The sequence below is a fragment of the Setaria italica genome, chromosome IV (assembly GCF_000263155.2).
Source record: "Setaria italica strain Yugu1 chromosome IV, Setaria_italica_v2.0, whole genome shotgun sequence".
Classification (NCBI taxonomy): domain Eukaryota; kingdom Viridiplantae; phylum Streptophyta; class Magnoliopsida; order Poales; family Poaceae; genus Setaria; species Setaria italica.
Window position 1 is genome coordinate 24972592 of NC_028453.1, and position 23306 is coordinate 24995897.

At 54.4% G+C, this 23306-nt stretch overlaps 1 protein-coding gene across 1 annotated transcript; it reads right to left on the minus strand.

Moving 5' to 3' along the window:
* Positions 1-1529: 1529 nt before the first annotated feature.
* Positions 1530-3943, minus strand: LOC101786203 (aluminum-activated malate transporter 10). The gene is made up of 3 exons (XM_022826206.1): positions 3467-3943; positions 3225-3365; positions 1530-3111 (listed from the first exon to the last, which is right to left on the minus strand). Exons 1-3 carry the CDS (start codon positions 3900-3902, stop codon positions 1646-1648), a joined length of 2043 nt encoding a protein of 680 aa, XP_022681941.1. The 5' UTR covers positions 3903-3943; the 3' UTR covers positions 1530-1645.
* Positions 3944-23306: the final 19363 nt, after the last annotated feature.

Consider the following 23306-nt stretch of genomic DNA (forward strand, 5'->3'; position numbering starts at 1 on the left):
GAGCCCTACATCGAAAGTTGGATTATAATACTAAAATCTAACCTTCACATCTTAAATTTTGAACGTTTCCTCGAAATGATACTCAGATTTGCGCAACTAGATCTACTGTAGACCCCACGTCCAAAGTCAAATCTGAACTTAAACCTCACGTTTATACCTTATAATTTTAGAAGATTTGACTAAAATTTGTTAGATATATCTCAAAATGACACTACTTTCAACAAAACGGTTTGAAGATTTTGGACTTGTGGACTTTAGTCTAAAGTTGAACCCTACAAGAGCATATTTGGCCTTGCATGAAGTCATTACAAAACGGTTTGGCCTTGCATGAAGTCATTACAAAACGGTTCAAAGATTTGGACTGAGACTGAAAATTGAATTTTCAAGAGACGAGGAAAAGAATGCAAGGGGGAATAGTGAAAAAGTGCTTGCCACGCTGGCGTGCCGCATCAGCGAGGACACGTTGATGAAATGGTTTGGACATCTGGTGAATGCCTTATCAAGTTTAGGGTGCCGAATTTCGATTTTATGACTTTTGTGGACCTAAGTGGTACTATGCAACAAGTTTAAGGATTCTCAGTGATCTTTTAGAGTAACTCCAGTAACAGCTCCTACTTTACTGAGTAGGGGTTGTCCCAACTTTCTGAGGCTCAAAAATATGCACACAACTCCAGTAATAGCCCTATTCCTAGTCCCCTACTTTTTATACGACACACGGATCCATCTGTCAATGTCTCTTATTTTTCTTATTTTCTTTTATTACTTTTTTTCTATCTGCTGGTACCGTCTGCCTCTTCGTCTGTGTGTTGCATCCCTTCATGTTGCGCCACCTCCCTCTCTGCCCATTGCAACCCTCCACGGTGTGCCGCTTCCTCCACCGCCCTCCTCCTTGTCATCGAATCGGAGCTCGAGGATTCGTCGATTCAACTAGAGGCGGCTAGAATCGATCGAATCCGTGGAGGGGCATTGGTGGCCAACAGTGCCGCCTCCCTCTCCACCCGTCGCAGCCCTCCATGGTACGCTGCTTCCTCCACCGCCCCTCCTCCTCCTCGCCACCGAATCGGAACTTCACGTTAGCCATAGGGCAAGGCGGGGATGGCCGAGGTCAAAGCTCGACGAGGAAGGCGGACGACCTCCCCATGGGAATCAGAGCAGTCAAGGCAAAGTGCCCTACGTGGTGGCTGGCAGAGGGGCAGCTCGTGCTTGGCGGCATTGAGGTGGTTGACCTCGTCCCCAGATAGATCCGTGTGAGCTCTAGCCCCTCGTTGTGCGACGCCCGCGTGGATCCAACTTGGTGTGGCGAAGACGGCGAGGCACAGCTGTCTGTGCGGTGGTGGAGCGGCTACCGTCAACGGGAGCGAGGAGTGACGGGGAAACATCCCGACAGCGCGGGTGGAAAACCGCCACCCGTAGGAAAAAGGCAGAGGCACGTACATTAGCAATAAGACATTAAAATTAAACAAGAACTTCCGCCCCGCTGACTATCGAGATCGCTAAGCACAAATCGGAAAAGCACATCACCACCGTTCAGAATCTGACCGAAGGCCATTTTTAGCCGGATGGTATTAGAAAAACCATTTATCTAACATGAGTACATGACGCTGCCGCGTGTAAGAAGCATAGAACTCTTTCATTTTCGAATCAATCAGGCCATCCCAAGGATGGAGCGATGCCTGGGGCTAGGCAAGACAGGCCCATGGTTGGCGAAGTCCATGGACCGGTTCCTTGGGCTTGGCAGGACAGGCCCATTGTTGACGAAGTCCACGGACCGGTTCCTCGGACTGGGTGCTACCAGCGGGTGGCCGGCGAGCTCGGCGGAGCGGTGGTGGTGGTGCCTCGGGCTTGGCACCACCTGCGCGTGGCCCGTGAGCTCCATGGACCTGCTGCTCCTCGGGCTTGGTGCGTGGACCGCAAAATCCAGCGGCGGCTTCGGCGACACCTTGGTGTCGCCGCGCGCCCACTTCTTGGTGCTGCGCCGCCGCGTCAGCGCCTTGATGAGCTCGCCAACCTTGTCCCGGGGTGTTTGGTCGGAGCTCAGGTCGATCGCCGTCTCCGCCTTCTCGTTGTCGACGGCGACCTTAGCGTGCGTCTCTTGTGGCACTTCCGCTGTGAGGGTGGTGCTCATGGCGGCGGGCACGGCCGCCTCGACGTCCAGCGTGTTCCCCTCGTCGTGGCCGGCTTTCTTGAACCTCGCCGTCGTGGCCAGGTTGTCGACGGCGCTGACGACACCCTCCGCTCTCGTGCAGATCTCTAGCAGGAGGGAGGCGGTGGTGAACAGGGGCAGCACCTCGATGAGCGGTGGCGCCGGTTCCGGCGCATCGGTGCTCTGCTCGTGCTCTGCATCTGCGTTCGAGGAGTCGTCTTCTTCCAGTAGCGCGGCGAGGCATCTCAGCTCGTCTCTCAGCTCCTCCGCCGCCCTGTTCATGTCGCCCACGACGAGGGCGAGACGGCCGGACCGCGTCATGGAGGCGATGGAGCCGGAGGCCTCGCGGAGCACGGCGGCACAATGCCGGCCCAGGGCAACGCAGGCGCCGGCGAGGTGCTTCTTGACGTGCGCCGGTTCCTGGGCCTCCGAGCCGGCGGCGGCGGCGGCGAGCGCGTCGATGCAGTAGGCGCAGCAGCGCATGGCGGCGCCGATCTTCTGGTACAGCGGGTACGGGTGGCGGAAGCGGAAGTCGCCGTGCGCGGGCTCCCACCTCGCCAGGTTGGCCAGCGAGTCCTCCGACGCCTTGGCGTTCAGCACGGCGCGGTACCCCTGCGACCTCTCCGAGGGCGCCCGCCTCACCGGGATCTCCCCGTTGCTGGCGTCGGCCTCCGAGAAGTAGTCCTCGACGCAGCCCTCGACGGCGGCGGCGAGCTTGTCCATGTTGCGGGCGACCTGGTCGTGCAGCTCCTGCCCCGCCCAGACCGGGAAGATGAGCGCGCAGACGGCGAAGCAGATGGCGGCGCCGATGGCGATGGTCGTCAGCCGGTGCTGCGCCATGAAGGCCACCTCGTCAACGCGGTAGCCCCCGACGGCCACGAGGGTGTAGGTGAGGATGAAGATGGTGACGCCGTAGTCGAATCGGGCCTTCATCGTCGGGATGAACCGGGAGTAGGTGGCCGACGAGGCTGCATGCATGCACGACGTCGTATGGTTAGGCTTAGGCCGGGCAAGTAAAGGAGAGTAGTTGCCACAAGATGGACACAGCGACATGTGTCTGTTGTTGATTGAGTGAACGCACCAAAAACAAACAGAGATCCACTGAGGATGAATGGCTCGAACTCCTTGCCAGACTTGCTGGCGATCCACTGCACGCCGAGGGCCAGCGCGCCGCCGGTCACCGTCGCCATGGCCCTGTTCAGCCCCTTGTACAAACAACCGCCTGTATATGTGGACGACACCAAAACAATCCATTTTTTTTAAGTCAATGCTGAGTGTGGCAGAAACGATTGATGCATAAGAGTAGTTTGATGCGCTTATTACCAACAGTGTACTCGAAGACGACGACGACCGTTAAGACGGCCCACATGGCGTTGTGGCCGGTGAAGACGTAGAGCGGCTGGACGTAGTAGAACACGGAGCAGAGGGTGAGCGCGAGCGCCATTTTGAACCCGTGCGCCACCTTCCTAGGGTCGTCGGCGCCGATCTTCCACGCCGTCCGGGCGACGCCGAAGATCCTGTCCCGCGCCGCGGCCGCCAGCGACAGCAGCCACCGCCACGCCGCCGCGGCGAAGCCGACCGTCCTGTGCATCGGCGCCGCCGCCCACGAGAATAATAACGACGACAATGCCGGCGCGCAGCACGCCCGCCGGCTGCCCTTGGTGTTCTCGTGCTCGGCGTGGAGGGCGGCCGGAACGGCCACCCTCCACTCGGCGCCGCCGTCGGCGGCGGTTTGCTGGTGAGCTGCTGCCCCTGCCATGCTCGTGTGGTGTGTTTAGCTGCAAATGTGTGTGTGATGCTCCTGTTGGATCTTGATCTGCTGCCACGATGGTGTGGCCATGTGAGGTTTATATAACCGAAGAGCAGGGGTTGTAGGGCACAGTGCTTGACGTGGCCGCACGCTGGTTTCTGCCACCACCACACTTCAGCTTCAGGCTGGGCGCTCTGCCGGAGAAAAAAAAATTAATTTTTTGACGTCACGTGGGCGCAAAAACATGCGGACTGCGTGTACTGACGCACACGAATTTTCTACCTTTTAAGGAAAGTGTGTTGAAGCACCGGTCAAAGGTAATAAACGTGAAATAAACTTGTAAAAACGCGTTGTATATTTTTTTATAAAAAAGAAAATATGGAGACAGTTACGTGTGCTTGTCGTGTTTACTGCTCCCTCCATTTCAAACTGTAAATCATTTTAACTTTTCTAGGTTCATAAATATTTGTATGCATCTAGACATACGTTATATTTAGATGCACAGCAAAACTATACACCTAGAAAACCAAAACGATCTATAATTTGGGATGGAGGGAGTGCAGTGTGAATAGGGATGGGTTTGAGCAATTATTGAGTTAGCCTGAATAGGGATGGGTTTGAGCAATTATTGAGTTGGCCCATGGCGTAGGTAGGACACACAGGTTAAGAACTTGAGATCCTTAGAAAAATTGTAAATCTTATTTCTTCTTCCGAACACGGACACATTAGTCTGAAAAACAAGTGACCAAAAACAGCCAATAATTGAAACCCTTGAAAAAAAACACGTGTGAGAAACTGAGAGTACGTTATTGCTAAAATTATAAGGAGGCGTGTGAGTATCTCTTCTTCAGAACAAACATGAAAACTGATAAGCTCATGCCACATTTTTGAAGAAAAAAAAACAAAAACCAGCGAGTTATGTGAAAACCCTTCACGTGTGAGAGACCGAGAGTACGTAGCTAAAAAATATAGACAGGCGTGTAGCATAAGTGTCTTCTAATTCTGTGCGGAATATATATATAGCTTTTGAAACGTTCCTCCTTGTATCTTGTATTTCTTTATTTTTCCTTCAAATCTTTGAAAGAAATCGAAATCAAAGCAAGATCACAGCAGCTTGTACTAAGTGTTCATATCCCTGGAATCATGAAAAAAAAAGAAGTAAAGAGAACGGTCCCTCAATCAAGCAATAATACGTGAAAATGTTTTAGGGATAAGCAAGTACAGAGCTGGTAAGTGGAAGGTGTGTACGTGCATTTATTGATCCCAACCACTTCAACTCGAATTCTGATTTTTAGATTAAGGAAAAACATCCTGTCTTGAATATTCAGACGTGAATGTCTATTGAAAAAAAACAAATACGGCCATATAGCCAGAAGCGACACGAGTACTTAGACTTCAAACTCCAACCGAGGAACACAAAAGATAAGAAAGAAAAAAATTAAGAAAGAAAACTTGAAAGCCTACGCTTCAAACTTCTTCTACGTCCTTCCTTAAACCTTGCTTTGGTCCTTATGCAGTAACAAACTTCTCACATCAGCTGTCTTCTTAGAAACTTTTGATGTAAGGATCGCCGATGGTCATGTGCTGCCTGGTAACCCTTATCATCTACCACACAAACAGATCGGGCATCGCCATTGCTCCAAGCTGAAAATGGTGTCGCCATTAAGGACTCCAAGATGACGCCTCAAGAGGAGAGCAACATCCAGATGCTGCTGCCACCCAAACCAGCAAGTCAGTTCTTTGGTTTTCACCTGGATATGTTGAGGTTCTCACGGTAACGCCTTCAAGAATGAAAACGATGCGCATGGCACCATCATCACCGGCAAACAGTCGAGGACCAAACTAGGCTTTCGCCCAAGAACCCGCACACCCAAGAAATGCATTGCATGACGATCGGTAACCTATGGCCACTCCATCAGATTGCCCATAGGATGCCCAGCAGGGCCCAGAAGGGAGGGCAGCAATCGGAGGCGAGCTCCCCACCGCGGCGGTCACAAGAGGCGAAGAAGACGCCCTCCATCTCAAGATGGCAACGGGTAAAATCCGCGCGGATACAAGGTCCAGTTATCCATAACCGCGAGCAAAAAACCATGCCCGCGCCCGCGCTCGCTATCCACAACGGGTAGAAAACCGTGCCCGCGCCCGCTATCCGCGGATAGCGCATGCCCGCGGGCATGCCCGTGTACCCCGCATAGGGGCAGATCTGGGGGCGGCCAGCGGCGGCAAGGGGCGGCGTTGGCAGACTCCAGATCTGGTCCTCCGGGGGCGGCCGGCGGCGGGACGGGGCGTGGGAAGTCACGGCGGCAAGGGGCGGCACTAGGGGCCTGGGCGGTGGGCAGTCACGGTGGCGGGAAGTCAGGGACTCATGGTGGCAACTGGCGGCGGGAGTCGGGACGGGGGGAGATGGGGGCAGATCCGGGCCTCCGAGGCCGACCGGCGGCGGGAAGGAGCAGCGCCGCAGCGGAAAGGGGCGGTCGGCGGCGCTGGCAGCCTGGGTCGAGTCGGGCAGTTGGGACTTGGGTCGGGACAGGGGAGTTGGGGCATGGGGTCATAAGGGAGTGCGGCTGCGGGCAGAGGGACTGGGAGAAATGAAACCCTAAGAATCTAAGTTTATATACATTGGTATGGTGTTGGGGCCACATGTCAGACATTGGAGTGGGTATGATGGGTTTGCGGGTGCGGATATCATTTTTTCACGCCCGCGAGCAAATATCCGTTGGGTCTAGGGTCACACCCACGCCCGTGCCCGCGGGCACATACTTAGACCCATATCCGTGCCCATCGGGTTTCATATCCGCGGGCACGCGGATATTTTGTACCCGTTGCCATCTTGACCTCCACCCGGAGCTCAGCCCAGGAGAGGTCGGCTCCGCACGTGCCGCCGCCCTACTGAGGGCCGCCACCGCCGCCCTGCCGCCGCCGCCGCGGACCTGGCCATCACCGGCCCCCACTAGCGCAGGGGAGGCCCCAGCAGCAAGGGCGGCGCCGAATCTGGGCTTGCCGACTCCGAATCTGGGCATCCCAACCTAGGGGTGCCGGCAGCCACCATAGCAGCAACAAGAGATGAGAGGGTGGGGGAGGATGTGGAGGGGGAAGAGGGGGTTCCATGGGAGAGGAGATGCACCCGCCGCCGCCCTCGTCGCGGCTGGACGGTTTCAGCCGGTGAGCTCCAGCGACGGTGAGGTGGAGAGGAGGAGGGGGCAGCGCTAGAGGTGGGGGAGGCGGCGCCGCCCGAGTCACACGTGGGGCCGAGCGGTTTCCAGTGTTATGCTGTCATCAGAATTCTGATGCCTATTCCTCCTTCCTAATGATATTGAAAATGAAAAATCTTATACTGCCTCCTAGGCTGGGTCATTTTTTTTTTGAAAAACACTTTCTCACGCGCTGTGAAAAAACCGAGCAACAAAATATCTGCCCTTATTTTTCTGTGAAAGCTGTACACCCTGTGTTAAAAGCAGGACTATATACGTGCTGCAAGAGAAGCAGGGTCAAATGATTTACATATTGTGAGGCAAGAAGACTATGGAAACATAAGTATAATTGCGAATTAACAACAACTAAGGTTAGTACGGTAATTGTTTAGAGTTTACCTGCGAAGTTTGTTACATTAACTTGCCAATTTTCTTCAACAGATTCCACGGACATGGGAGTGCTTAGCTGAAGTCCCCTGTGCTAGATAGTAATTCTTTACAAAAAACGTCAACATCTTAAAAATTGAGGCTGTGGTCCAACACCAAGGGGGTGTTTGGATACGCATTTAGAAGTACCTGTCATATCGGATGTTTGATCCGATATGGATACTAATTAGGAGTATTAAATATAGTCTAATTACAAAACTAATTGCACAGATGGAGTCTAATTCGCGAGACGAATCTAGTAAGCCTAATTAGTCCATAATTAGTCCATGATTTGACAATATGGTGCTACAGTAATCATTTGCTAATTGTTGGGGGGAAATATTAACGCTCCCCTAAGACACCACTTAAAGATACGGACACGGAGGCCCAGGCCCACCTAAGCGTAATCAAAGCTCCGCCTCGCCCGACCAAGGCACCAGGATCGGGAGCGCCTGACCCCCCTCCGCAAAGTTTCCGCCTCGCCCGACCGCGACCCCGGGGTCGGGGGCGCCCGACCCCTCACCACGGAGTTCCGCCTCGTCCGACCCCAAGTGAAGGGGTCGGGCGCACTGGGCCCCCCGGGGGAGGTACCCCCCTCGGATACGGTCCAGACGGGCAAGACAGACAAAATCCTGTGGGTCCCCCCGTCGGCCTCGCCATAAATGCGCCGCAGGACTGATGGAGGGCAGGGCGACCACGCCCCTCACGCAACCCGGCGCAAGTACCCGTGCACGATCGCTCTGTGCAGGCTACAGTGCCGGCGGCCGGCTCCCATTCGCCGCAGGGTACTCATGGCCTGCGCCGGTCGGAGCAAAGAAGAGAGCGGCCTATCCTCGGGCCCCGCACACCCTCGGGTCCCGCGCGCCCAGCAGCACGGACGCGACACTCTCCCTCTCAGCATCCGTCACCTGAGCAGCAGCATCCACCGTCCTCCCCAAACGGACGCTGGGGTAACGACGGAACGCCCTCATCATGATCTGATACCTACGAGCATCGAAGTAGCTATATGCAGGGAGCAACAACACTTGGCACACGGCAACCTCCCCCTCCGGCATGCGCGTCGGCGCTCGTCAGGGGCCAGCAGAGGCATCGGACGCCTAGGATCTTGCTCCTCCTTCCTGCCGTACCTTTTACCATTCTACGCTTTACTCTTTACAGTCCTTTTTTACCCGATCCCAATTGTAACTCCGGCCACCCCCTTGCGATATAAAAGGAGGAACCCGAGGCCGGAGAGGGGATCGGCTTCTTCTCCCGCAAGCCATAGTACACAACAACTCTCCCTGAGAGCGCAAGCACCAAAGAGACTTGGGACCAGTCCCTCTCTCGTCAATCTGTAACCCCCTACTACAGAACCCCGCGTGGGCAACACGAACATCCCCGATACTGGACGTAGGGCTTCCTTTGCCTGAACCAGTCTAAATCCGTGTCTCCCGCGCAACCACCTGAGGCTTACGCGCATAAAAGAAATTTACTAGTCTAAGTCTTGATCCGCTGATCTTGACAACGACAGTTGGCGCGCCAGGTAGGGGACCTTTGCGCGTACATCTCCAGCCTCAGATGGCCAGTCGCGATAGCAGCTTTGCTCCGGGCTCCCTGATCCGTTTCGGGAGCCTGGACTTCCTGGCCACCGGGGAAGGGATCGAGCTGATCCCTGTCCTCGTCTTGCCCGCTCGTCCTACAACCCTCGGCCCCGTCGCCAGGACGGCGGCGAGCGGCCGGTCGCCTACCAGAAGGACGTCGCCAGAGGAACAACCCTTCGGGCTACGCAACGCCACGGGGGCTTACGGACGCCTCCTAGCGCGGACCTTGACCACGTCGCCTGCGAGCAACGAGCTCGTAGGCGCGGCAAGGACGATCTCTGACGCTGGTTCCAGCAGCGGGAGCCCCCACCCCTCACGCGAGTGCCTTGTGGTCGACGCACACTCCGAGGGGTCCAACGGCGATGGTGCCGAGGGGAGACAATGGGTTCCCCCCTCGCACGCCGCAGCAACAACTGGAGCCCTACCCAGGGCCCCAGAGTGCTCTCGGCAACCCGAAGCGCACGCGGACGCTCGCCAAGAGGTAGAGCACCCCCACCACGAGGGGGGAGCGCGACAACGGGCGCGCGACGTCCAGGAACGCATCTGTGCGGACGGAGAGCGTCCGCCGCTTTTTGCCCGCGCTAGCCAAAACGTCGCCGCCGCGGCGGTGTTGCTCCGACAGCTCCCCGAGCCAGCGACGCCCGAGGAGCGACGAGCACGCCAAGAGATGCGCAACCTGCTTGAGTGCGCTGCCGTCCAGCAGGCGGAAAGTTCAGCGTCTCGGCGACGCGGGCAGAACGCCAGCCGGGCGACCCAGGGCGCGCCCCCGGAACGGCGGGGGGAATCGGTCCATCAACCCCCTCCGAGGGCAAATCAGGCCGCATCCGCCCGATGAGCCCCGCCGCCCGCGGTAGGCGAGGCTCGGTCCGTCCACCAGCGTGTCGGTCTCGTCCGCGACGCCCGCGACACCCTGAACGCGCGGAGACGCTCCCGCGCGGACAGGGGGGACGGGGCAGATCGAGGCTACCACGTTCACCATGGCGGGCGCTACGACAGCGGGAAAGACCGCAGCCTGAGCCCCGGAGCGGCTGGGCCTCGGGCCTTCTCCGTGCGCATCCTAAGTGCGCCCTTTCCGCCGCGCTTCAGGCAGCCCACGAGTGTAGCCAAGTACTCGGGGGAGACGAATCCTGGAGTGTGGCTCAGCGATTACCGGCTTGCATGTCAAGCCGGCGGGGCGGACGATGACCTGTTTATCATCCGCAACCTACCTCTTTTTCTGGCAGACTCCACGCGAGCCTGGCTAGAACATATCCCTTCGGGACGCATTCGCAGCTGGAACGACCTGAAAGAGGTTTTCATAGGAAACTTCCAAGGGACGTACACACGCCCCGGCAACTCCTGGGATCTCCGGAGTTGCCGTCAGGGGGCGGATGAACCCCTCTGGGATTACATCCGGCGCTTCTCCAGAAAGCGCACCGAGCTCTCTGATGAGGACACCACGAGTACATCTACACCAGCAGCACCTCAGGCGCCTCCAGTTGCTCCTCCACCTCAGGCGCCTACAGTTGCTCATCCAGTTGGGCCAATCACTCGAGCCCGTGCGAGAGAATTAAACTTCATCATGCTGTTAAGGAACGAAGGCCCATCGGAATAAGAAGATGGCCCAACAGGGCAGCCCAGGTGGGGCGCCTAGGGTTGGGCGCCGTGACCCCTTCGGACTCCAGGGGCTGCGCCCCCTTTATTTAGTCCGAGTCCTTTTTGTTTACGACTTGAGTTTTGTTTTACATCTAGCTTTAGCTACTCTTGAACACGCGCAAATACGCGCTGTCCTTGTGATTCAGAACTCCACCTTCGAGTGATATTTAGATTGCTCGCCTCTCTTTCTTGTTCGTTCTTCGATTGCGGACAGGAATCGATCTTCGTGATCAGGCTGATCTCGCACCGGCGAGGTTGGTAACCATCGGGAGTTGGTTCAGCGATTGCATTGGCGCTTCGGGTTTGCTCGTCGTAGTCGGATCGTGAGGGTCTACTTCCACCAAGTCGAATTTATCTCCACTCACCGAAAGATCGGGCACTCCGACTCTATCAAGTGGTATCAGCTTTCCAGGTTGATCGGTGAGTTTTACCGAGTGTTTTTCCCTTCCTACAGTCCACAAAAACCAAAACAAATTTTTTCAGGTTAGATCCTTTGTCCCAGCAACCGTTTAGCCTCGCACATTCTTTCAATAAGTGTCTTTGTTGAATTTGTGTGCCTACTCGTTCAATTGTTGCTGGTTACTTGTGTTTAATCTTTTGTTTCTCATTTTTCATCTAACCCTAGTTTTCGCCGCCGCCGCCGTTCCGCTGCTCGCCAACCCTACCAGCCGCGCCCACCGCACCTCCCCCCGCGACAACCGCGCCGCGCCATCCCACTACTCCGATCGCCCCCCTGTCAAAAAAAAAAGATCGAAAGCAATCAGAAAAAAAAAGGAAAGTGCAAAAAAAAAAAGGAAAGAAGCAAAAAAAAAAAAGACGAAGAAGAATCCAACAGGGAGAAGGAAGGTGATTCGGATTTGTTTCGGTGGAACCTCCCTTTGCGCGTGCCGTGACTCCTCTTGGGTCACGACTCTCTGGTGTTAATTCCCCCCTCCCCCACGCATTCCGTGGCAGCCTTCCACATCCGTATCTCTCTTTCTTGGTCCTTTATTATTCTGAGGTCCGCCTTACTCTAGAGAGAGAGAGAGAGAGAGAGAGAGTGAACGGCTGGACTCGACGATCTCCTCGACGACCGAGCGGTGTGATCAGCTCGACCTTGCACAGACGGCCGCTAAGGCCACACTCGACTCAGTTGTGGCAAGACTCGATGCATTGCACACTACAGTCGCAGAGTTGCAGCAGGGTTATGGTGGTGACTCGGACCAGGACGATGGCGACCGCCGAGGCCGTGCCCGCCGCGTGCCACGCCGTTCCGGTGGTAATGATTCCTTTTCCAAGATTAAATTTAAAATCCCACCTTTTAATGGCAAATATGATCCTGCTGCATATCTTGATTGGGAATTAGAAGTTGAACAGAAATTTTCATGCCATGATATTCTTGCTAATTCTCAAGTTAAAGCTGCTATTAGTGAATTTACTGATTTTGCTTTAATTTGGTGGCGTGAATATAAACACAAACATCCCAATACCATTCCAACCACTTGGGAGCAATTAAAAACTGCTATGCGCCACAGATTTGTGCCTTCTTATTATGCTCGCGATTTGCTTAATAAAATGCAACGTTTTCAGCAAGGTTCCAAATCTGTTGAGGAATATTTCCAGGAATTACAAATAGGCATGATTCGTTGTGGGTTATTGGAGGAAACCGATGCTGCTATGGCACGTTTTCGTGGTGGTTTGAACCGCGAAATTCAGGATATACTTGATTATAAGGACTACACAGATATGACAACATTATTTGAATATGCTTGCAAAGCTGAACGTGAAGTGCAGGGACGCCGCTCGAAGACATATTCTAACTCTTTTGCAGGAAGAAGCTCGACATCCAACTCCGCACCCGCTCTCCCTGCGCCACCCACGCCCACCACTACACCGCGCGAGCGAACGGCCAAACCTGCAAGCGCTGCCCCTTCCACAGGCGCCGCCCCTCCCACAGGCCGTACACGGGATATTCAGTGTCATCGTTGCAAAGGATTTGGCCATGTGATTCGGGACTGTCCGAACAAGCGCACTTTGCTTCTTCGTGATGATGGTGAGTACTCTTCCGCTAGTGATTCTGAAGATACTCGACATGCGATGCTTGCCACTGACCATGCAGCTATGGAGGTACATGTCAACCCGGGTGACGCCGATAGGTATGAAAGTCTTGTTGTGCAGCGTGTTCTTAGTACACAGGTCGCACCGTCCGAGAAGAATCAGCGACACACTCTTTTCCATACCAAGGGCGTTGTGCAGGAGCGGTCGATTCGCATCATCATCGACAGCGGCAGCTGCAACAATTTGGCGAGTACCACGCTGGTTGAAAAGTTGTCTTTACCCACTCGTAAGCATCCACATCCATATCACATTCAATGGCTTAATGATGGTGGGAAAATTAGAATTACTCGATCAGTCCGTGTTCCTTTCTCCATGGGTGCTTATTCTGATTTTGTCGATTGTGATGTTATTCCCATGGAAGCATGCTCTCTGTTACTTGGGCGACCTTGGCAATATGATACTGATAGCTTGCATCATGGTCGTTCAAATCACTATTCTTTCATGTTTAAGGGTCAGAAAATAATTATACATCCAATGACACCTGAACAAATTCTTAAAGATGATCTTGCTAGAGCTGCGAAAACTGCTAAACAACTTGAACCATCGACATCTCTTAATTCTGAAATCAAGTTGAATGCTCCTGTTTTGCTTGCCACACGTGCTGATTTTGATGAGTTACGCGATGCTCCTTTGCCATGCTATGTCCTTATATGCTCTAGTGTGCTCGTTTCACTTGATGATGCACCATCTTTGGATATTCCCCCTGCGGTTGCTAACATTTTGCAGGAGTACGCTGATGTCTTTCCAAAAGATTTGCCACCGGGACTTCCACCACTTCGTGGCATTGAGCACCAGATCGACCTCATTCCCGGCGCACAGCTTCCGAACCGCGCACCGTACCGTACAAATCCGGATGAGACGAAGGAAATCCAGCGCCAGGTACAGGCGTTGCTTGACAAGGGTTATATTCGTGAGTCTCTTAGCCCTTGCTCCGTTCCTGTGTTACTTGTTCCAAAGAAAGATGGCTCATGGCGTATGTGTGTAGACTGTCGTGCTATTAATAACATTACCATTCGCTACCGATACCCTATACCACGCCTTGATGATATGCTAGATGAGCTTAGTGGTGCCATTATTTTCACTAAGATTGATTTGCGTAGTGGCTACCATCAGATTCGCATGAAATTAGGTGATGAATGGAAAACGGCTTTTAAAACGAAATTTGGGTTATATGAATGGTTGGTTATGCCGTTTGGTTTGACAAATGCTCCCAGCACATTTATGCGTTTGATGAATGAAGTTCTGAGGCCCTTCATAGGATTGTTTGTAGTTGTCTATTTTGATGATATCCTCATTTACAGCAAGTCTATGGAAGAGCATTTAGAACATTTGCGTGCTGTTTTTGATGCATTGCGTGCGGCCCATTTATTTGCTAACCTCGAAAAATGCATGTTTTGCACACAACGTGTTTCGTTTCTTGGCTATGTTGTTACTCCATAGGGCATTGAGGTGGATAGCAGCAAGATTGATGCCATTCGGGAGTGGCCTACACCGACGACGGTCACACAAATTCGAAGCTTTCTTGGCCTTGCAGGTTTCTACCGCCGGTTTGTTCGTGATTTTAGCTCCATTGCAGCGCCTCTACATGAGCTTACAAAGAAGGATGTTCCCTTTGCTTGGAGTGATTCGCAAGAGGTTGCGTTCAGCACCTTGAAAGATAAGTTAACCAATGCTCCTCTCTTGCAGTTGCCTGATTTTACTAAAGTGTTTGAGCTTGAATGCGATGCTAGCGGTATTGGGCTAGGTGCTGTTTTGTTACAAGAAGGAAAACCGGTTGCTTACTTTAGTGAGAAATTAAGTGGTGCTAGCTTGAATTATTCTACTTATGATAAGGAACTTTATGCTTTAGTGCGCACTTTGCATACTTGGCAGCACTACCTTTGGCATCGCGAGTTTATAATTCATTCTGATCATGAGGCTTTAAAACATATTCGTACCCAAACAAACCTGAACCGTCGTCATGCTAAATGGGTAGAATTCATTGAGTCTTTCCCTTACATTATTAAACACAAGAGCGGGAAGGAAAATGTCATTGCTGATGCTTTGTCTCGTCGCTATACCATGCTGTCACAGTTAGATTTTAAAATCTTTGGCTTGCAAACTGTGAAGGATCAATATGTGGATGATGCTGATTTTAAAGATGCTTTCGCCCACTGTATTCATGGCAAACCATGGGGCAAATTTCACATACAGGACGGGTTCCTGTTTCGCGCTCACAAGCTGTGTGTTCCAGCTAGCTCGGTTCGTCGTTTGTTGTTACAGGAAGCGCATGGAGGCGGTCTCATGGGGCACTTTGGCGTCTACAAGACGCATGAAGTGCTGGCTGCCCACTTCTTTTGGCCCCGGATGCGCGCTGATGTTGAGCGCCTTGTTGCCCGCTGCACTACTTGCCAGAAAGCTAAGTCACGATTAAACAACCATGGTTTGTACATGCCTTTGCCTGTTCCTACTTCCCCTTGGCTTGATATTTCTATGGACTTTGTTTTGGGATTGCCTAGAACTAAGAAGGGGAGGGACAGTATTTTTGTGGTTGTTGATCGTTTCTCCAAAATGGCTCATTTTATACCTTGTCATAAGACTGATGATGCTAGCAATGTTGCTGAATTGTTCTTTCGCGAGATTATTCGTTTGCATGGTATTCCAAATACAATAGTCTCTGATCGTGATGCTAAGTTTCTCAGTCATTTTTGGAGATCACTATGGAATAAAATGGGAACTAAATTGCTGTTTAGCACCACTTGTCACCCTCAGACTGATGGACAAACTGAGGTGGTTAATCGAACCTTGTCCACTATGCTTAGGGCTGTTTTAGATAAACACTTGAAACGTTGGGAAGATTGCTTGCCTCATGTTGAGTTTGCTTATAATCATGCAACGCATTCTTCTACAAAGATGTGTCCTTTTCAAGTTGTTTATGGTTATATTCCTCGGGCGCCTATTGATTTGTTTGCACTTGATGCCGAGGACACCCCACACATAGATGCCGCTGCACATGTTGATCAAATGATTAGCTTGCATGAGCAAACTCAACAAAACATTGCTGCTGCTAATGCTAAATATCAGGTTGCGGGTAGTAAAGGGAGAAAACATGTTACTTTTGCACTGGGTGATCTGGTTTGGTTGCATTTGAGGAAGGATCGTTTTCCTACCTTACGTCGTTCTAAATTGATGCCACGTGCTGCTGGTCCTTTTAAAGTGCTAACCAAGATTAATGATAATGCTTATATCCTTGACCTGCCTGCGGAGTTTGGTGTTTCCACGAGTTTTAATGTTGCAGATTTGAAACCGTATGTGGGCGAAGATGAGGAGTTGCCGTCGAGGACGACTTCAGTTCAAGAAGGGGAGGATGATGAGGACACCACGAGTACATCTACACCAGCAGCACCTCAGGCGCCTCCAGTTGCTCCTCCACCTCAGGCGCCTACAGTTGCTCATCCAGTTGGGCCAATCACTCGAGCCCGTGCGAGAGAATTAAACTTCATCATGCTGTTAAGGAACGAAGGCCCATCGGAATAAGAAGATGGCCCAACAGGGCAGCCCAGGTGGGGCGCCTAGGGTTGGGCGCCGTGACCCCTTCGGACTCCAGGGGCTGCGCCCCCTTTATTTAGTCCGAGTCCTTTTTGTTTACGACTTGAGTTTTGTTTTACATCTAGCTTTAGCTACTCTTGAACACGCGCAAATACGCGCTGTCCTTGTGATTCAGAACTCCACCTTCGAGTGATATTTAGATTGCTCGCCTCTCTTTCTTGTTCGTTCTTCGATTGCGGACAGGAATCGATCTTCGTGATCAGGCTGATCTCGCACCGGCGAGGTTGGTAACCATCGGGAGTTGGTTCAGCGATTGCATTGGCGCTTCGGGTTCGCTCGTCGTAGTCGGATCGTGAGGGTCTACTTCCACCAAGTCGAATTTATCTCCACTCACCGAAAGATCGGGCACTCCGACTCTATCACTCTCCAACGTCGCTGACGCCGACGTCATAGGAGCCTTCCTAGCAGGGACCTCTTGCCGGCCCCTCGTCCATGAGCTAGGGCGCCTGTGGCGGAACCACCTCGGATTAGCTTGATTAATCAGAGTTTAGCCGCCTAACATGTGACACTCCTGATTAACTCGAGCTAACACGAAGCGCCGTCGGACTTCATCCGATTTAACCACTTAAATAGGATCGAGTTCAGCAACCCACACAAGGCGAGCGGTTACAGAGAATACAACGAGTCCACGGATTTTAAACAAGTTTTACTCATTTTGGTTCCATCATAAAATCCAACATTAGGGTTTACAAACAAAGATCAACAGAGAAAAGCTAGCGGAAGACTTCGTCGGGGTCGGACGTCCGGGCGAGGCCAACCAGAACATCACTGAGTCCTCTCCTCGCCGTCCGAGAAGGGGTCCCACTCAACCGTCCAGCCTGGCGGGAGCTGGGGCGGCCAAGCGCCAACAAGGGAGGGGTCGGGAGCTGCAACTTCACCTGAAAAACAGGAGCCACAACAAGGCTGAGCTGCTAAGCTCAACAAGACTTAACCGGGGAGGAGCCAACTACTCTTCCAACTAGACATGCAAGGCTTCTTGGCTGAGGGGTTTTGTTTTGCCAAAAGCACTAAGTAACCTATTTTCAAGTTTTAGCTCCGGTTCTAGATCTACTTACCAGTCTAGGTTGTGCAACCTATTCTAAGCAAACATCGAGCCAATCAAGTGTGTAGATAGAAACAACAACATTGCCATTATCAGATTCCTCATTTACTCAGGGTGACATAGCGATCAAGAAATCTCAAACTGTGAGAGGCAGACGAATCGATTCGAGTTCTTTAACCATGCATGGTGAACCTAGCCCCACGACATCCGCGCACCTGGAGGTCGCTTCCTGTGTCGGCCTTCCCCATCAATCCCCTAACCCGTGTCGGGCCCATTTCCTTTGGTGCAAGGTTCCACAGACCCGGTCTCTGCCGTTCTGTGACCACGCTTTGCCACCACGTGCGACAACCAGCAGGGGAAACTCCGTTCCAAGAACAATGGGGCGACCGCTCACGTCTAGGTTCAATCAGGTACTAGGCTTCCTCATCCCATACTAAGTATGAGGCTAGTACTTTCAAACACTTGATCACGAACACCACCACTGTTGGGCCTTAGCAAGTTTTCATAGACAGACGGGGCGACTATTCGACCACCAAAGTGTTACCAACCCTGCCCCGTCCACCGTCCTTATAGTTGTAGCAGAGAGTAAACATGCAACTCCTACAACTCGCGAGTGACAGGAGATCACTCGGCTTTTACCGTCTCCTATTTAAGCAATCCAGCTACTCGGTCCAACAGCTAGTGCTCATATCAAGGGTTACTAAGTCATGCATCTAGGGTTTCATACAACTCCTAGACGTAACTGCACAAACATGCTATTCGGAAGGCATGCACCAGTTTGGCAAGAACACGTAGGATTTTCATGCAACCGGGGCTTGCCTGCAAACAAAGAGGGCGGAAACTGCTCGACTTCGGGGGCGGCTTCGACTTCCGCGGGCAGGATCTCGGCTACAGCTTCTTCTTCGGGCGTCGGGTGCAGCTCGTAGAAGCCGTCAGCGAGATGCAGCTCTACACGAATGCAATGCAAGGGTTAGCTTAGACAGTTAGTTCAACAGCAACACTGGCTCTCCTGAGCCCAGAAACTCGCGACAAAGAGCAGGAGGTTGAGGCTGGTTGAGAGAGCTGATGGTGATCATCGGTAAGGGTAGGAAGGGAACTAGTGGTCTGATCCTTGAACTAGAGGATGTGATAACTGGGATCCTCAGACGTAGGCGCTGAAGGGTTCCCACGTTTTACACATACACCCTCGAGTTGAAGAAAAAGATCACAGCCAAGCCCTCAGGCGAGGCGGACAAGGATCGGCAGAACAGGCGGGGTCGGACGAGACGGAACTGGGGTCGGGCGGATAGGAGGGGTCGGGTGAGGCGGACTTAGGGTCGGCACTCACCTTCTTCCTGAAAGGAAAGCTTGGGGTTGGGAAGAGGCAGACTTGGGCGCGGAACTAAAGCTTCGAGCAGGGACTAAGATTGGCGATACTCCGGCGGCGGCGCTGCTTCTTGCGGATCACAAGAGAGCTCTACGCAGCACAAGGGAGCATGCTGCTGGTGACTTGGATGAACTGAGAAGGAACTGGGAGATGAACTTTTCAAGAACTGGGTGGGTGGCGCTAGAAGCTTGAGCAGGGAGCTAGAGGAAGCTAAGGGCAACAAGGACGGAGGGAACTCCGGCGACGGGGGCATTCCTTTTATAACTGCTGGCGCAGGGGAACGGAAACGTCGCGGAGAGAGAGAAGGGGAGCGGCGCGAGGGCCGGGGAGAAGCAATGGAGTGCTCTGTCGTGGCGGCGATTGAGCAAACCGGGCGGTGCTGCAGAACTCCGGGGGTGACGCCAGCGATCATTGCGCTACTCCGTCAGGGCGGCGTAGGCGCGGGTAGACCGGTGGTTGGGATTTGGCGGAGAGCGGGCGTCGTCATGCGGGAGAGGTGATAGAAGCGACCGGTTAAACGGCGCTAGGATCGAGGGCGCACAGGTGGGAGAACAAGCGGACGCGGCGCGGGGGAGAGCGCGGAACAATAGATTGTCGGGCGGCTTCTGACAGAGCGGGGAAAGGAACTGTCGCGGCCGCGGTCGGGGTTGGCGGTGGGGGAATCGTCGTGTAGCGACGACCGGGCGGCGCAACTGTTGCTGGAAGGGACGGAAAAGACGGGCGACATCGGTCTCCGGGGCCGGGATCTGGTATCGCGATGATGGGCGCGGGAGACGAGGGTCTGCAGAAAGGGGTGCAGAGGGCTTCCGCTGCCATTGGGGAAAAGGGCGCGGGAACCCACTTGGTCGCTTGCCAGAGACAAAACTGAGCGGTGGCGTCGGAGAAGACGAGCCACGCGGCAGGAAAGCTCTGAGGCGGCCATGCAACTCGAGTGCGGCTGACGCGGGGGATCTGGAAAAGGATCTCACGGGTCCACCGGAGGAAAAAGATCGGACGGGTGAGGAAGATCAGCAGGATCCGACGGAGGGCTGAACTCGCCAGGGTCGGGAAAAAGGAACGAAGCGGTAGGGGTCAGATCTCAGGGGTCGGAGCTGGCGGAAGACTGAGCACTTAGGTGCGGTCAACAGAGCAACTGACTGAGGTTAAGGGCTGAGATCAAACCTAACTGGAAAAGGTTAGGGGTCGGTCGCCACAGCGCCGAGGCCCGCGAACCACGGAAGAGCTCCTCAACATCGCCACTAGCTACGCCTCTGGCGAAGAGGCTGTCGGAGCGATCTTCGATCGTTCCAAGGGCAAGGCGAAATGGGAGGAGGACGCCGACGAAGGCACCTCCAACCGCCAGCAGAAGAAAAAGGGCAAGCAGCGGCGCGAGGCCCCCCTCGTGGCCGCAGTCGAGCGCAAGCGGGGGCAGCCGCCCCCCGATGGCGCTCCCGGCTTCTTCGACAAGCTGCTTGAGGGACCGTGCCCGAACCATGAGTTCCCCGTCAAGCACGCCTACAAAGACTGCAATCTCATGAAGAGGTTCTTTGTGGGCAATCCGGTGAAAGGTGACCGGAAGCGGAAGCCTGATGAGGAAAAGAAGGGCGACGAAGAGAAGGAAGACGGCTTCCCTAAAGTTGACGGCTGCTTCATGATCTTCGGGGGCTCCGCAGCGTACGACACCAAGCGCCAGCAAAAGCTGGAGCGCCGGGAGGTCTACGCGGCCGAGTCGGCGATTCCGGCCTTCCTCGATTGGTCCGGACCGACCATCACCTTCGATAGGTCCGACCACCCTCGACGCGTCCGGCATCTAGGGCGCTACCCTCTCGTCATCGACCCCATCGTCGGCACGACGCGTCTCACTAAGGTACTCATGGATGGGGACAGCGGCCTCAACCTCCTCTACGCCGAGACCCAAGACTCCATGGGGATCGATCGCTCCCGCCTCCGTCCTAGCAAGGCACCCTTCCATGGCGTCGTGCCAGGGAAGCAGGCAACGCCTCTCGGGCAGATCGACCTGCCCGTCACGTTTGGGACCCATTCCAACTATAGGAAGGAGGTCCTCACCTTCGAGGTGGTAGGGTTTCGCGGAACCTACCATGCCATCCTGGGACGGCCGTGTTACACGAAGTTCATGGCAATCCCCAACTACACCTACCTCAAGCTCAAGCTGCCAGGGCCCAACGGGGTCATCACCGTCGGCACAACCTTCCAGAAGGCATACGAGTGCGACGTGGAGTGCTGTGAGTACGCCGCGGCCGTCACCCTCTCGAGCGACGTGGCGGTCCAGCTTGCGGAGGCGATCGAGGACCAGCCCGACGCCAAGCAGTCAGGTACCTCCTTTGAGCCCACCGAGGGTATCAAGGAAGTCCCTCTCGATCCCGGCTGTTCCAATGGTGGGGTTGTGCGGATCAGCGCGGCCCTATCCCCCAAATAGGAAGGCGCGCTCGTCGGCTTCCTCCGCGCGAATAGCGACGTCTTCGCGTGGAAGCCCTCGGACATGCCAGGCATCCCAGGAGAAGTCGCTGAGCATTCCTTGAACATCAGAGCCGGCTCCAAACCGGTGAAGCAGGGCTTGCGCCGTTTCGACGAAGAAAGGCGCAGGGCCATTGGTGAAGAGCTTCGGAAGCTCCTGGCGGCTGGGTTCATCAAGAAAGTGCGCCACCCCGAGTGGCTAGCAAATCTTGTCCTTGTACCAAAAAAGAACGGGAAATAGAGGATGTGTGTCGATTATACCGGTCTCAACAAAGCGTGTCCAAAGGATCCGTTTCCTTTGCCACGCTTAGATCAAATAGTCGACTCAACCGCCGGGTGCGAAACCCTCAGCTTCCTCAACGCGTATTCCGGCTACCACCAGATCGCGATGAAAGAGGCCGACCAGCTCGCTACCTCCTTCATCACCCCCTTTGGCCCCTACTGCTACGTTAAGATGCCGTTCGGCCTCAAAAACGCGGGGGCTACCTTCCAGCGATGCATGCTGAAGTGCTTCGGAGATCTCATCGGGCGGACCGTTGAGGCCTACGTCGACGACATCGTTGTTAAATCCAGGAAGGGCGACCAGCTCGTTCCCGACCTGGAACTAGCCTTCGAAAGGCTGAGGGATAAGCGAATCAAGCTCAATCCCGAGAAATGTGTGTTCGGTGTCCCGAGGGGCATGCTGTTAGGCTTCATCGTCTCCGTGCGCGGCATCGAGGCGAACCCGGAAAAGATAGCGGCCATCAGCGACATATGGCCGATCCGGAACATAAAGGGAGTACAGCGCGTCATGGGGTGCTTAGCATCCCTAAGCCGCTTCATCTCGCGCCTCGGCGAGCGAGGACTTCCTCTCTATCGGCTCCTGAAGAAATCCGACCGCTTCGAGTGGACCAGCGAGGCACAGGAGGCACTTGACCGACTCAAGGACCTCCTGACGAAGGCCCCAATTCTAGTTCCGCCCGCCGACAGCGAGACCCTTCTGCTCTACGTCGCGGCGACCACCCAGGTGGTCAGCGCGACCCTAGTAGTGGAGCGGGAGGAGGAGGGGCACGCCCTTATGGTAAACGCCCGGTGTACTTCATCAGCGAAGTCTTGTCCGAGTCCAAGGCACGATATCCGCAGATCTAGAAGCTCGTCTACGCCGTCCTCATCACGAAGAGGAAGCTGCGTCACTACTTCACCTCCCACCCGGAAGGATTGCGAAGTGGGCGCTTGAGCTTATGGATCAGGGTATCACCTACGTCCCCCGCACCGCCATCAAGTCCCAGGTACTTGCCGATTTCGTGGCCGAGTGGACAGAGGTACAAGCACTGTCGGTGACAGAGGAGCAGGAGTACTGGACGATGTACTTCGACGGGTCACTGATGAGGGCCCGCGCCGGAGCAGGCCTCGTCTTCGTCTCTCCGTTAGGCGTACGCATCAGGTACATGATCTGCCTCCATTTTCTTGCATCCAATAATGTCGTTGAGTATGAAGCCCTGCTCAACGGGCTCCGCATCGCCATCGAGCTGGGCATCCGTCAGCTAGACGTCCGGGGCGATTCCTAGTTGGTCGTCGAGCAAGTCATGAAGGAGTGGAGCTGCCACGACCCTAAAATGGCGGCTTACTGCAACGAGGTCCGTAAGCTCGAGGACAAGTTCGATGGGTTGGAGCTCAACCACGTCGCAAGGCGCTTCAACGAGGCCGCTGACGAGCTGGCGAAGGCGGCGTCCGGCCGGATGCCCGCCCCCGACGGCGTTTTCATTAGCGACCAGCTGAAGCCTTCAATCCGTTATCAGGAGCCAGTAGGGGTCGGCGAGGCATGCCCAGCCCTGGGGTCGGGACCCGAGCCGGGGGAGGTCGGCAGCGCGCCACCTGTCTCGGACTCAAGCACCGGTCCCGAGGAAATCAACGCTGCCTTGCCCAACCCGGCCCTGGAAGCCAAGCCATCCGACCCCGTGGTTATGGAAATCGCGGCGGGCCCCGCGGTGGGGGCCGACCCCCCGACCGACTGGAGAGCCCCGTACCTCGACTACCTTGTCCGTGACACGCTCC

Excerpts from the sequence above, each read along its gene's own strand:
- LOC101786203 (XM_022826206.1), bottom strand. The coding sequence starts at position 3,902 with ATGGCAGGGGCAGCAGCTCACCAGCAAACCGCCGCCGACGGCGGCGCC. Across the intron at positions 3,366-3,466 it reads CGTCTTCGAGTACACTGTTG|GCGGTTGTTTGTACAAGGGG; the intron begins GTAATAAGCGCA and ends CCACATATACAG. Across the intron at positions 3,112-3,224 it reads TGGATCTCTGTTTGTTTTTG|CCTCGTCGGCCACCTACTCC; the intron begins GTGCGTTCACTC and ends GCATGCATGCAG.